Genomic DNA, 14755 nt, shown 5'->3' with positions numbered 1-14755 from the left:
GATGCACTGACTGGAAGGTAGCAAGAGATTACAAATGCTTTCCATTTACCCGCAGCACTGCTGTTGGTGAACAATACAGAATGAAGATCCATTCACAGAAGTTCAGTTTGAAACCAGCAGCAATGGGTGACCTTTTCAAAAGTTTTAAACTGTTCCAAATTGATCAGCACGATGTTCATATCTTATATTTCCTCTAGGATCATATGAATTAGATGATTGTTGTTCTAAATCAATCTCCTTTTCACAATGTAATTCTGCTGGAGTTCAATCAACTCTTTAATAACATCCTGCAACCGATTCGATAAGATCTTGGTCAAAATCTGTGTTTAGCAAAGTTATGGGGCTGTAATCATTCAGTTCCTTCCCACTATGTTGGTCCCAATTCTTTAGCAATGTGATCACTCCCTTAATATTTGCTCCAGAATAGAATGCTTGTCAACTCAATAGTTGAAAAAATCTGTCAGTATTAGTACAAACATTTGTGACAGCCTCAAATACAATTTGTATAGCAGACCATTAAGCTCCCACTATTTGTTGCAATCGACCTGCTTGAATACAGCCAAAACCTGGCACTCAGTAACCATGCCTTTTCAACCAGCTGTTCTAGCCATATTGAAACAGACAGCCAAATAGTTGCCAAACTCCTAGATCATAAGATTGAACAGTTAGGTACTACACTTTGATTTTAGCTAAAAGGCCAAGGTAGTATATAAAACAAAGTTTTAAAAATAGGCTTTCTTAAATAAATGAAAAAAAAAACTGAATTAATCTATATTATATAAATAAGGGTAATGATATAGTAAGTATCAGTTGTTATCATAAAACTATACTCTCAGGAATTACCTCCTCCTTTTTAAGGAGATGAGGGTAATCCACCCAAGTATTACATCTTTGGGGGAAGGAGTAATGTAGTATGAGACTATCTTCCTGGGAATTATTTTCGTTTTGTTTTTTGGAGGAAGGTATAGTATCTGTTCTGTTGCCAGGATACCGAGGGAGCAGGTAATGTTTATTCTTCATGATTTCATCTTCTCTGGGGATTAACGTAGTATAGTATATTCTGGTTCACCATATCATCCTCTCAGACTAGCAACAATATGCAATCAGAATGCATATTTTTGCTAATATATAACAGATATATAGATATATGTACCTATGTGTTTGCATGTGTGTATAAATATAAATGTTTATGAAATACATATGTTTATGCAACAAGTTAGAAAACAGACTGTGAGATAAGAAAGAAAAAAGGTTTACAAAAAGTTAATATTAATTAAAAAATGACCTTCGCAAAGCACTCGCTCATTAAAAATACAAACTAATTAACATGACTTGTGATGTATGTGAACGAAACCCTTATCTGCAACAGGGAGAGTTATGTATAAAAACAAAAAACGTAGTGCACAAGAAAAGAACATATTAATGGCAGGCAGTCCCCATCAGCATTTAGTGCCACCATTATTATCAGTTTAACATCATCTTCCCAATACTATATAGCACAACCACTACCTTCTCTCTGTCATCTAAGTATGCCAACAGTGATAAATAAAAGCAACTTACTACTACACAATCAGTTTTTGGAAATTAAAAAAAAAAAGGACATCATAATTACATACAGGGTGGAACGATAAATTTGTCATCCTAAAGAAAACAACACTAGAGCTGTATTTTAAAACTTTTAAAAACAATCAATTCAGGTAACTTGATTATGTAGTAGAGCTGACATCTATTCAATGTAGCCGTCTTCAGCTTCACTCACTGCTTTGATACGAGTCTGGAGTTGAGAGCATGCTTTTTCCACAAGTGTCAGTGGTGGGAGCTCGGTGAATACTCAGTGGATGATGGAGATCGGGCTGGCTTTGGTATTGTGGAAGGTCATGTTGGTGATGTTCTCGACATATGACCAAAGTAGTTCAGTGGGTTCAGGTCAGGATAGGAGGGGGGGTAGTGACAGAAGGGTACATAGCAGTCCTTCTGGAACCAAGCCTGGATCTCTTTGAACTTCTAGGCCAGCGCAGAGTCCTGCTGCTAGACCTAATGTCTGCTAGCTGCCACCTGATTGCACCAGGGGATCACCACACTCTTCAGCACATCCAGGTACACTTTGGTGTTGACTTTGAAGATATGAGAAACTTTGTTGAGCTGTGCCCTCAAGTGTTGAACCATTCGGATTTGCATTTTGTAGGTGCTGGCAATGGTCCTGTTGTCATAACTTGGATCAATAAAGAGCAGGAGTTGTACAGCGGCGCATCTCCGATCTCGCTCATTAAACATTGTGTCACTTTCAGACATGATAGAAGAATCCTATCACTTTTGGGATTTGTACACAACTGACCAACTAGTAGATGGTCTGCAACAAAAAAAAGAAAACCAGTTTTCATCACGCTGAAATGGAATCGTGCTGTCTTTACTAGGGTGACAATTTTATCATTCCAACCTGTACAGTTACATAATTAAATATACTTACATATAAAAACACTGAATAAACAAATCAAATTGTTTATAGAACACGTAAAAATGCAAAATATTTTATTAAAAGGTTAAAAATATGATTAAATTTTTTTTTCCTTTTTTTCAAAGTTGAAATATTTCAACTTTTAAAAGATAGAAAAAATAGAAATTGAATCATATTTTCCTTTTTCTTTTAATAAAATAATAGCGGAGATACCCGGCGTTGCCCGGGTGTTTGGAGGTGTGTATGTAGGAGAGGGTGACCCTGTTTTAATATTATAAAAAAACACGATGTTAAAAAAATTGGCAAAACAAAGTAGTTCAGTGGGTTCAAAGCAAAAAGTAAAAAAAAAAAAAGGTGTAAAAGAGGAAAAAAAGTTTAGGTAGGAAGATAGGCTCGAACCCGAAGCATCGAGGCTAAGGTAGAAAAAAATGCCTCACGCGTTACCTCTACGCCAAAGAGACATACAATTGAGAACGGATAAAATTAAACCTTTACAAACACTTGCAGGTGGTTTAAACTAACGTCAATGTTTTCTAGGTCAAACATGACGTCATTGTCGTAGTAGCAGGAGGAGAGAAAATGAAGGAATGATTTTTTCGGCACCCCTCCTTATAGAAAAGAGTCCAGTTTAGGGTGAAGGAATTAATGTTTTTGGCCAATTTTTCGATATTTGTCGTCCAAGATGTCGGGCTTCAAAATGATACCAATCTCGTGAAAATCTGTTGCCTCTGTCAAAAGTTTTTGCGAGACATACAAACACACATACATATATACATACACACATTTTCGCTTATATATATATATATAGATTTTGCATTTTTAATATGTTCTAAAAACAGTTTATTCAATATTTTTCAATTCTTAATGATGCTTACAAGAGCTTTAATACAAATTCCTATACTTACATTACTTACACAAAATATAAGAAATACAAAAACATTAAAATGATAAATCAATAAGGAAATTAAAAAAAATTAGACAATTGAATAAGGCATACAAAGAAAATGAATGACCAAATCGATTGGTTAAATTTGATCACATGACAAAGTTGATATAAAAGAATTCACCAATAGCACTTTTGCATGAAATCCAAACTGAAATATATATTCTGAAATGGCACTTTTATGAAAATGTTCTAAAGGCTAAGTTTTTTGATAAGTCTGTATGCGCTAATCACTAAACTGTAATTACCTTCATCCAAACAAAGTTTACACTTTTCTTAAACAGAAACATTTGTCCAGCAAAACTACAAAATTTTGCAAAGGTTTTTTTTATCATCAACCCATTTTTTTGGCTTTTCTTTTGATTTGTTCTCAAGTTGTGCTGAGAATCTTGTTCTTGAATATTCAACTTGGTCAAAATCTATGAAATTAAAAAAAAAATAAAAAAGAATTATTCTAACACGTAAAAGTAGATACTTCTTATCTGACTTCAAATCAAGAGGAAAAGAAGAATTTATTTGCTTTTTCCATTTTCTAATACTTTTCTGTAAAGATTCCTTCATTTTCAAATACTTATCTTAGTGGTTCTTAGAAATCCAAAAATTCTAAAATAATTTATATTAATAGAATTGAGACAACTCACATGTGTGTTTCTTCTTCCCAGCACACTATAACTTTGATAATTACATACTGAACCATCATTTTTATTTACTATTAATTGAATATTTAAATAAAATTGAAAAATTCTTTTAATTCTATTTCAAGCTTCATTATTAGTCATTCACTTCAGCCCTTTACTTGCACACATAACTGAAACTAAGCAGCCAGTTCCGTCCTCCCTACATTTGTTATATAATGGGCATTCTCTTGCTGACTAGTTCTTAGCTTTTTATTATTTACTGGCAGGAATAGCATTCGTTCTGTATATGAAGCATTGAATATGGGTTTTTATATGAAGAAATATTGATTAAAAGTAATATTTTTGTAAAAAGTGAATTATGGTCAAAATAAAATTATTTTTGTAAATGAAAGTGTTCACTCAATGATGTTCACACAATCATGTTTTAATTAAATTTTTTTCTTCTTTATTGTCTGGCAATTATATTCAGCTATTTCATTATAAGATTGTAGATAGCCAATCAAATTGCTGTAAAAGTAGAACAGGAGCAATTCCCATTTAATTAGGGAATACATAATGGGTGAAATACAATATCAGTGAACAAAAAATGAAACAACAGTCAGAACTAGAAAAATCATACTATTAAAAAGTCCCAGTGTTTGATGATGGTGGTGATGGTCGTAGTAGACTTTTGCATATGAGTAAAAGTTACTCTAACCTGTACGTATAGCCTGTTTAAAAGAGTAAGATATATTGAAATTAAGGTAGGAAATTAGGAATTTGAATAAAAAATTTCAGAAACATGTATCAATTATTGACATCAAGCATAACCATATGGGATCTCTATATAGCGCTTTTGCTTAATAATCTATGATTGTAGTTGCACAGGAAAAATCTGGTTTATTTTATTAATAGAGAAGATAAATTTAGGAGTGAAAAAAAATAAATTAAATTAAAATTTTTTATGCAATTCAGAAATGAAAAATGCAAAATAAAAAGATTCCATGGCAATGCCAAGTAAGTAGTTAAAATTACAAAAAGAAAAAACAAATAAAGAAAAAATGAAAACAAAAAAGAGTAGAGGAAGGTCTTTTCACATTACACATTGCTTGCAACTAATCAAGAAAAGATTTTTAAATTATGAAGAGGGGTAAAAAGTTTATTAGTGTTACAGAAAGTATAAAAGAAAAAGAAATGACAGTCTCTATATTATGAAAGTATAAAAGGATATGAAAGAGAGTCCTTGAACTTTGAGAAATACGACAATCAGCTGAGTTTAAGAATAAGTGCCACACCTCTTAGAATTCTGTTTAATTAGTTTCAGATGATCATCAATTAACAATATTATTGAAAAACTATTGTTTTTATTATTTGCTTTAATTGTTCTTGTTAGCAGTTAAGTTCCTATTAAATGCCAATTATAAAATAAGCATTCACTTTATGAGCAAGTAATATTATCAAAATTACTTATGCTCTCGATGATCCAAGAATGAAATGGAGTGATGAAGAAAAATGTTTACTTTTTGACTCTTACCATTATCGTTTGAACAATGTCTAACAACTGATGACGTTAATGCGAATGTTGAATTGATCAAATCTTACGTTTCTAAATTTTTTAGATGAGGATTGATTATTCATATTATTCGCATATATAGTGGATAGAGTATTTGGTAAAATTCAGTTGTGAAATTATACTCTTCTTGAGGTTGAAGGTTCAATCCTCAGTGCGGCTGATATTCAAAATACAACTGAATTGCTTAGGACTACTACACAGTCATGGCTGATGGAAAAACAACATGGATTAAATAAGAGGTTCCATTCAAAATTCTGTGCAAATTCCCAAGTTCGACAGAAAGAATCTGAAGTTAGACAAGATATACCTGAAGAAGATCGAAGGTTACATTGACCAAAACATTGTGAAAATAGAACTCAAGACGAGAAGAGTATTGCGAAGAATCCAAATAATATGAATGATCAAAACTTTTTGGTGTTATTTTAGCATTACAAGTTGATTTTTTCTTTTAGATAATTGTTATTTTATCAACTTGCATGAAAAGAGCTATGTAAAAGATGCTTAAAACCGTTTGAATTATGCAAATACCATCAGTAGTTCAAAAGTTATGAGAATTTTAAGTGCCAAAATTTAGGCTTTTCCATGGACATTTTTTAGAAAAAGTGGGCTAAATTATGGACCCCAACGTTTCAAGAAACTCAGTAATTTTGCCACCATTTATTTATTTTTCAAGCTATTCTCATGAAACTTGGCACTCTTATGTAAAATTGTGTGCTCTTTCTGATTATGCAGTCAAATCTGATGTATCTCTTTACAATAAGCCATGAATTATAAATTCAGATGTACAAATTTCAATTTTTTTTAAACTGGCGTATGGTATCATACAGTGGGTGTCTATTTATGAACAAAACTAAGTATCATAGTAGTATTTAAATATAGCTCCATTGAGAATAGGAATTTTCCTGCCTCCTCACCAAAGTCTGGTGTGTAGCCATAGAATGCCTAAAGAGCATTCATCGCTGGTATTTAATACTCCCTTCAAAGAAAAAAAAATTGAGTAGCATTAATCTCAGAAATAAATCAAAGAAAATTTTTCATATAGATTTTGGATTTCTGTAAAAGATGGAAATTCCCATAGTCGACCAGAACTTATGCATTTTGGGACCAGTCCAATTTTTAATTTTGTAAATCCTCTCTATCTGGTCCAAAATATACCCCTATTTTCTGAGATTCAACCATAAATCGTACTCTACATGAATCCTCAATGTAACTTTTACAGCACCAGAAATCCTGATAAGCAACAACTATATATTCACCAGTTGATGGTAATTTTTGTCATTTCTATTCTGTTGTTTTACTGAAAATTCAATTATGTAAACAAAGAAATAAAATGGTAATTTTTTTTACCTTGTTTTCACCTTAACATTTAAAATGATTACTTCTATAGGTTTTAGGGTATACTGAAAACGAATATCACATTTAAATTTTCTGCAAATAAGTAGTTTTCTGGATATTAAGCAATGTCATTTCTCATGTTATCGCTGGTGGCCATCTTAGTATGCGCGAGCGCAACCCCAACAAACTATGCACAAATGCGCATACCAAGATGGCCACCAGCAATAACGTAAGAAATGATATTGCTTAATATCCAGAAAGCTACTTATTTGTGGAAAATTTAAATACGATCTTCGTTTTCAGCATACCCGAAAACCTTGAAAGGTAGTCATTTTAAAGAAAAATCTTAAGGTGGACACAAGGTAAAAATTTACAAAATGCATCACAATGAAATTCTTTATCAAACAGCCTAATTATTTGTATTATTATTTAGAATTCCTCAGTTAAAAAAAAAAAAACGGTTTGTTTTACAGATTCGAATAAATTAAATTTTCACAATATCTTTTTTAGTTAATTATTAGGTGAAAGTACAGAATAGTTAACAAAAAACACCCTTCCTTCCCCATGTTAAGAATGGGTTTCTAAATAATAACGTTATTATTTCAGCATAGTAGCATAAATGCACAAGTACCTTTGATTTGTTATATATTTGTTTTTTGTTGGGTTTTTTTGACGACTAAAGAACACAATTTTACCTTAAGTACAAATAAGAAGTTAAACGCATGTACTTAGTACATTTTGTTGTTTAACGCTTTTAGTACATGTGTACTAAAAACGTTAAAAACAACAAAATAGTATTGTTTGGAAATCAAATTTGAAAAACTTGAAAATAATTTTTTTAAATTGACGAACTCAGAATAAAAAAATGACTAGTCTAGTAAGACATTTTTCTATTTTTAAAAGAATACTTTAGTCAGCTCAGCGCATGACGCGCTTAGCGACCGTTTTTCTGTAAGCGGATTTGATTTCTATAAAAGATAATATTTTAAAGAAAATTCTGCGCAATTAATCAAATATTTACATATTATACATGAACATAATTTGGTACAAGTCTATAAATGGTCCACAAGTAATCTTTTTTACTATAAAAATCTGAAAAAAATCTTTATAATGTACATACTTGTCACTGCATGAAAATATCATATTCCAAAAATCACGTAAATCGATCAAGTAGTTTTTTTCTTTTATTTAAGAAAATCAAATATTATGAGACATTTTATCAATGAAAAACTTCACGCCATCTTGTTTTTGAATGATACACTGCTAGCGACACCTATTGGGAATGTTTGGAATATAAGACCAGAAAGGGGCAGACAAAATTAAGACGTTTATAAGTTTTTGAGGATGCTGAAAACGAAAATAATGTTTAAAGTTCCAGCAAACGAGTAGTTTCCAAGATATGAAGAAATGTTAGTTTAAAGAAAGTGGGGTATCACTTTTCTATAATAATTTAACGTATAATGATCACCTACTTTATGGCCACCACTAGTGTAAAACTTGAATTTACACCGCTGAAATACACATTTGCCGAATTTTTGTTGGAGGAGCGTCAACGTGTGGGTGCTCAATTTACGTAAAATTCTTCATATCTTGGAAACTACTCATTTGCTGGAATTTTAAACGTTATTTTCGTTTTCACCATCCTCAAAAACTTATGTCTTAATTTTCCAAGTTTTTTTTCTATAGTGTGGAAAGTCGATTGTCTGCCCTTTCTGGTCTTATATTCCAAACATTCCCAATAGGTGCCGCTAGCAGTGTATCATTCAAAAACAAGATGGCATGAAGTTTTTCTTCGATAAAATATCTCATAATATTTGATTTTCTTAAATAAAAAAAAAACTACTTTATCGATTTACGTGATTTTTGGAATATGACATTTTCATGCAGTGACAAGTACGTACATTATAAAGATTTTTTCAGATTTTTATAGTAAAAAAGATTACTTGTGGACCATTTATAGACTTGCACCAATAATTCTGAAACTATTATCTATATGAAAATGGATGACATATGCTGATTTATCTTATCAATTTTGAAATATTCTTTGTCAATTTTGCTCAGTCGTAACTTTGCTGTCTGTGGTCGTAAAAAAAAAAAAAAAATCAAAGTCCAGTAGAGATGAACTTCTATGTTTATATAGCCTGTAAAATTTCAGCCATATCCAATCAAATTTAACCCCGCGCATGTGTATCCAAACGTAACATATAAAATGTAAACATTGAAAATGTTTTTTTTGTTGTTGTCATTTTTTACCGTTTTTTTTTTCATTTTTAACTTGTAGCATAAAAATATTGAACGCATAAAAGAAAAATAAATTAACAACATTAGAATGCTTATTTTATTCTCTTTTCATCAATGTAATTCTTTTAAAAACTGACCAACAAATAAAAAAGATATGACTTGTTGAAGCACATTAGGTATGTAATATTGCCAATGTCCATGAAAATACAGCATATGCTTGTAATGCTAGTTATTTTAATGCTGAAAGAAAATACAATTCACTGTATGTAATTAATAGAACACAAGTTCTTCATGAATGGAATCTTGACATGATGAAGAAAATTGTTTGTTTTTATTGACCTCATGTGTTATATCGTCCAGAGTCATGCTCTCTTGGTAAGACCACCCAAGGTGAATAGAGCATGAGGTGAAAGTTCCAGACATATTATCCACATGAAAATTCCCCATGTGCATGATGGTAGTCATCTATACCATGGTGAGGACACCTTCTGCATCTGCTGTGTTACAGTAGGAAGGTGTCCTCACCAGGACATCACAGTTAATTGTTATGTAGAAGGCCAGTCATAAATTAAGCACCAAACAAAATTGTTAATGAAAATCAAACATAAAATGGCAACAATATCTGGAACAGCGGCAGCAAATGGAGTTGGTATTGCAGTACACAAGGAACTTGGAGAAAATCTCAGAGAGATTATGAGACATGGAGACTTTAAGTTAATAAACTTCTCCTTCGTTAGACGGAAAAGTGAACCAGATGTTTTTTCAGTTTATACTCCACACCTCAGTCATCAACAAACTCAGAAGCAAAATTTTGGAACCTGCTGGAGAACATGATCCAAGATGCCAACATACAAACCTTGTGGTAGCCGGCAATCTTGACATGCACTTTAGCTCAAATAACGAGTTTGAAAAATCATGAGAAACGCTGAAGTACTGACACAATGTACTGTGTCTAAATCTAGAATTTTAGCATATGGTGCGAGGAATAAATTCACTATTAACGCTCTGATCTTCACGTGACTCCAATTGATATGAATGGCTTTCATCTAAAAGAGTCTCCCTGTTTTAACAACTTTCTGGGTCTGACTTTTACTCCTGACCTGAAATGGAAGACTTGCATCAAATCTGTTGCCAATTTCACTGGGAAAATGGTTGCGTCATTTTACTGTTCCAGTAAAATAAAAAACAATCTGATGATCTGAAGTAATTTGTAAATGCTCGTACAGCATTCGTATGAAGAATTTTGTTATGAAATTTTGGAACCAATCAAAAGAGGTGTTAATTTTAATACTTTAGGATGTCCAAAATATTTTGGACCATTTATTTTTTGTAATGTTAAAAACAAGACTTCAATATGACGAGTATCAAACATTTTTAAAAGTTTTTTTCGGACACCCACTAGTAAATAAATCAATATTTTTACTATAGTTATAAATTGAAAGTATAATTGTATGTTGTGCAAGACTACGGTAATCAATAGCAATTAAAAAAGACCTACTCGAAAAAAAACAACATGAAACGTTTCTATTTATAGAGTTTTGAATAATGGATTCAGTATTAGCAGTAGTAGTATTAGCAATAGCACAGTTATAAACAACTCATGTTCTTTAATTTTTATTCAAGAATGAATTAAGAAAATATGAATATAAAAAATATTCTTACATGTTTAATTAGAGCTATTTCATTATCGGAATAACATTAGTTTAGCGCTATTTCATTATCGGAATAACATTAGTTTAGAGCTATTTCATTATCGGAATAACATTAGTTTAGAGCTATTTCATTATCGGAATAACATTAGTTTAGAGCTATTTCATTATCGGAATAACATTAGTTTAGAGCTATTTCATTATCGGAATAACATTAGTTTAGAGCTATTTCATTATCGGAATAACATTAGTTTAGAGCTATTTCATTATCGGAATAACATTAGTTTAGAGCTATTTCATTATCGGAATAACATTAGTTTAGAGCTATTTCATTATCGGAATAACATTAGTTTAGAGCTATTACATTATCGGAATAACATTAGTTTAGAGCTATTTGGTTTTCAGAATATATCATAACAACAATCCCAACTAGTCTGGCATTATAAAGCCATTGCAAATTCTCACATAATTTTGGTCAAATTAAAAAAAAATGTATATGATTGAAAAGACAAGAAAATAAGTAGCAAAATTAATATCAATATTCTTGAAATTTTATAAGCAGTTAGAAAACGCATTCAACCACAAATAGAAAACTTTTTATTTTTTTTATATTTTTTTACTTATCTGACCTATTAAGCGAAAATTGAAGGAATTTTTTTTGAAATTTTGTAATTTGAAATGTTAAGCAGTTTTTTATTAAATTAAAACTAAATATAACATTCGCTGACTTATTTATCTGTTGAATACACACACTATATATATATATATATATATATATATTATATATAACTTTGTAAGGTATTTATTTGAACTGGAAACAGCATTTTGCAGTTAGGACAACAAAATAAAAAGAAATATGCGGCAAATAAATGTTATTAAAGGCAAGGTAAATTACTCTTCTACATATCTGGATAAGTTATTTTTGGTTTGTATTACAATCTACAGAGACACAAAAAAGTTGTCAAAAACAAATATATAACAACGAAATGTAATGAAAGGCAAGATGAGTTACTTTTCCACCTAACTGGATAAGTTTGTAACGTTTTTAATGTAAAATGTTTATTCGGTTTGAAAAAACAAGTAATATTGAGCGCGACCGAACAACAAGAAAAATGGACGTAGTGTCTCTTTACATCTTTGAAGTCTCAAAGATTTCAAAATAAAAAAGAAAATAATGATGGTAGAAATCCACCCAATAAATGTTACCGTGACAGTTATTGGTTGGGATTCTACAACCATTTTGTTTTATTTCTTATTTTGAAGTGATTATCGAGACTTCAAAGATGTAAAGAGAAATTGCAGCCATATTTTCTTGTTTTTGGATAGCGCTCAACATCACTTATTTTTCAAACCAAATAAACATTTTACATTAAATAAAAACACTAAATTAAACATTAAATAAAAACACTCAGCGAAGTAGAAAAGTAACTTATCTTGCGTTCCATAACTTTTATTCCTTATATATTTGTTTTCTGACAACTTTTTTGTGTCTCTGTGGATTGTAATACAAACCCGCAAATAGTAGAGCATTTGCTGAGAACAAGAAAAATGACGGTTGTCACTTAAGATTTGAAGTCTTGATAATGACTTAAAAATAAATAGCATACAAAATACTGTTAGCAACCTACCCAATAAATATCATGATAACATTTATTGGATGAATTTCTAACGGTTATTTGTTTTATTTTTCTTTTAAAGTCATTTTCAAGACTTCAAATATTTAGGTGTTAAAATCGCCCCTAATTTCTGTCCTAAAATGCTAGAATGGTTTTGAAATGGTGTTTCATTAAAGTTTTCGGGACATTTCACACATAATTGCCTAAAAAAATAGAATCAAATTTGAGGGGTGATCATGGGGAGGGGGGTAACGGAATGGTGTTAATCTACAATAATACCAAATAAATATTGCAATATATTCATTTTTAAACAGTCTTAGATTTTGATTTCAGTTTCTTGTACATATAATGCATTACAATTCAACTTTGAGTTCTTTAACTTTTTTCTTTTAATGGATACATGGCATTTTTAAGAAATTGCAGCATATTTATGTGCATTTACTGCAGATATTTTGGAAACCATTAATTTCTGGAGATTTTCAGTGGCATATTCTGATTCCTCGTACAAAAATAAACTTATATGGCAAATTTCATTGCTTAATCTTGTGTTTTAACAAAGATATAGCATTTTTACTGAAAAAGTAGTGTAAAAAATGTGACGAGACGCATATGGCCTTAAAGAGGAGAAAATATCCAAACGTGTGAGGCACAAAAATAGTCATAATTTGCTTAATTTTAATTGGATTTTAAAAAATTTTTTAAATTATTTCTTAGCTCATTAAGCTCTTTCTATGTATTAAGATATTTTAACCCATTTAAATTTTTTCATGTGTATTGCTAGTATGAAGTGTCATTTGGAGTTGTTAAACCAGATCCTGAATGCTTCCATGCTTTGAGATATCTACCTTCACCACAAGATGCTAAATCACAACAGTGGGTTGTCAGAATGTTTTCATATTATGCTCAATGGATTCCTTGCTTCTCAGATAAAATTTGACAGCTAGCACAGAACCAAGTCTTCCCTCTACCTGAATCCTGCTTAGCGGATTTCACCAACCTCAAAAAAGAACTCGAGCACATTTCACTTACGACAGTTGATCCCAATATACTCCTTACCATAGAAACCGACGCTTCAAACGTTGCCCTGGCTGCCACTCTCAATCAGATTGGCTGCCCAGTTGCTTCCTGTTCCTGATCTGTTTCGGTCAGCAAGCAATATTACTGTTCGGTCGAAAGAAGCTCATGCCATTATCGACGCAGTGTGTAAATGGCGTCACTACCTTATCAGTTCCGCCTTTAAACTCATTACAGACCAATGCTCTTTAGCTTTCATGTACGACCTGAAACACTTAAGCAAAATAAAGAACAAGAAGGTAAAACATTGGCGAATTGAACTATCAGCCCTTAAATTTGATGTAATATACCATCCAGGGAAAGATAATGCAGCCGCAGACACACTTTCTCAAGTGGTTTGCTCCTTGACTAATTCAACTAATCTACGAGACCTACACGTTTTATCGTGTCATCCAGGCATCACATGAATGTTTCATTTTGTACATCTGCATAACCTCCCTTACTCCATCAAGGATGTTTGACAAACTATTGAGAACTGTTCCATCTGTGTGGAATCAAAACTGCGATTTTTTTTCATCCCACTAATTTTAAGTTTGTCAAAGCGACACAACCATTTGAACGCGTTAAAGGCCCCCTGCCATCTAATAGTTGAAATAAATATCTATTAACAATTATCAATGAATATTCACGCTTCCCCTTTGCCTTTCCTTGTCAAGATATGTGCTCACAAACTGCCATAAATTGTTTCTGTCAACTATTTCACTATTTGGCATGCCTTCCTTTATTCACTCTGACAGAGGTCCATCGTTCCTTTCAACAGAACTAACAAACTTTTTGCATAGAAAGGGAATAGCAACGATCTGCACAACTACCTATAACCTGCAGAGAAATGGCCAGAAAGAACAACTAAATGCCACGTTATGGAAAATGATATCGCTGGCATTAAAGTCACGAAGACTGACGATTTCTCATTGGAAATCAGTTTTGCGCAATGCCTTGCATTCATTTGTTATTGTGTAATGCCACTAACATTACACCTCACGAGCGAATATTCCAGTATAATTGGGAATCAACATCTGATACCTTTCTTCCCAAGTTGGCTTTTGAATTCAGGTCCAATCCTGATGGAATGTAATCTATGGTCATCTAAGTATGAATCTTTTGTCGACAAAGTTGAATTGCTAGAATGCAATCTACAATACACTCATGTTAGACTTCCAGCTGGAAGAAAGGAAACAGTGTCACTGTGTCAACTTGCTCCAAAACCACAAAATGTAGCACCTAATACTATTATCTCACCGGAGACTCCATT

General features: G+C 31.8%; 1 protein-coding gene across 5 annotated transcripts in view; it reads right to left on the bottom strand.

Annotated features, from left to right (window-relative positions):
• Positions 1 to 14755, bottom strand: part of LOC145286041 (inositol-trisphosphate 3-kinase homolog) — a 70572-nt gene that overhangs the window by 34953 nt on the left and 20864 nt on the right. For 3 of the 5 annotated variants that reach the window (XM_080134667.1, XM_080134668.1, XM_080134669.1), the window contains exon 3: positions 3647 to 3817. The exons of the other annotated variants lie outside the window; for them this stretch is intronic. In XM_080134667.1, the coding sequence (XP_079990793.1) occupies positions 3647 to 3817 (171 nt within the window). The remainder of the gene's footprint in view (positions 1 to 3646; positions 3818 to 14755) is intronic. 5 annotated transcript variants of the gene reach the window in all.

The sequence above is a fragment of the Euprymna scolopes genome, chromosome 10 (assembly GCF_053919585.1).
Source record: "Euprymna scolopes isolate OS-2025 chromosome 10, ASM5391958v1, whole genome shotgun sequence".
Lineage (NCBI taxonomy): Eukaryota > Metazoa > Mollusca > Cephalopoda > Sepiida > Sepiolidae > Euprymna > Euprymna scolopes.
This window is presented reverse-complemented; position numbering and strand designations above follow the sequence as displayed.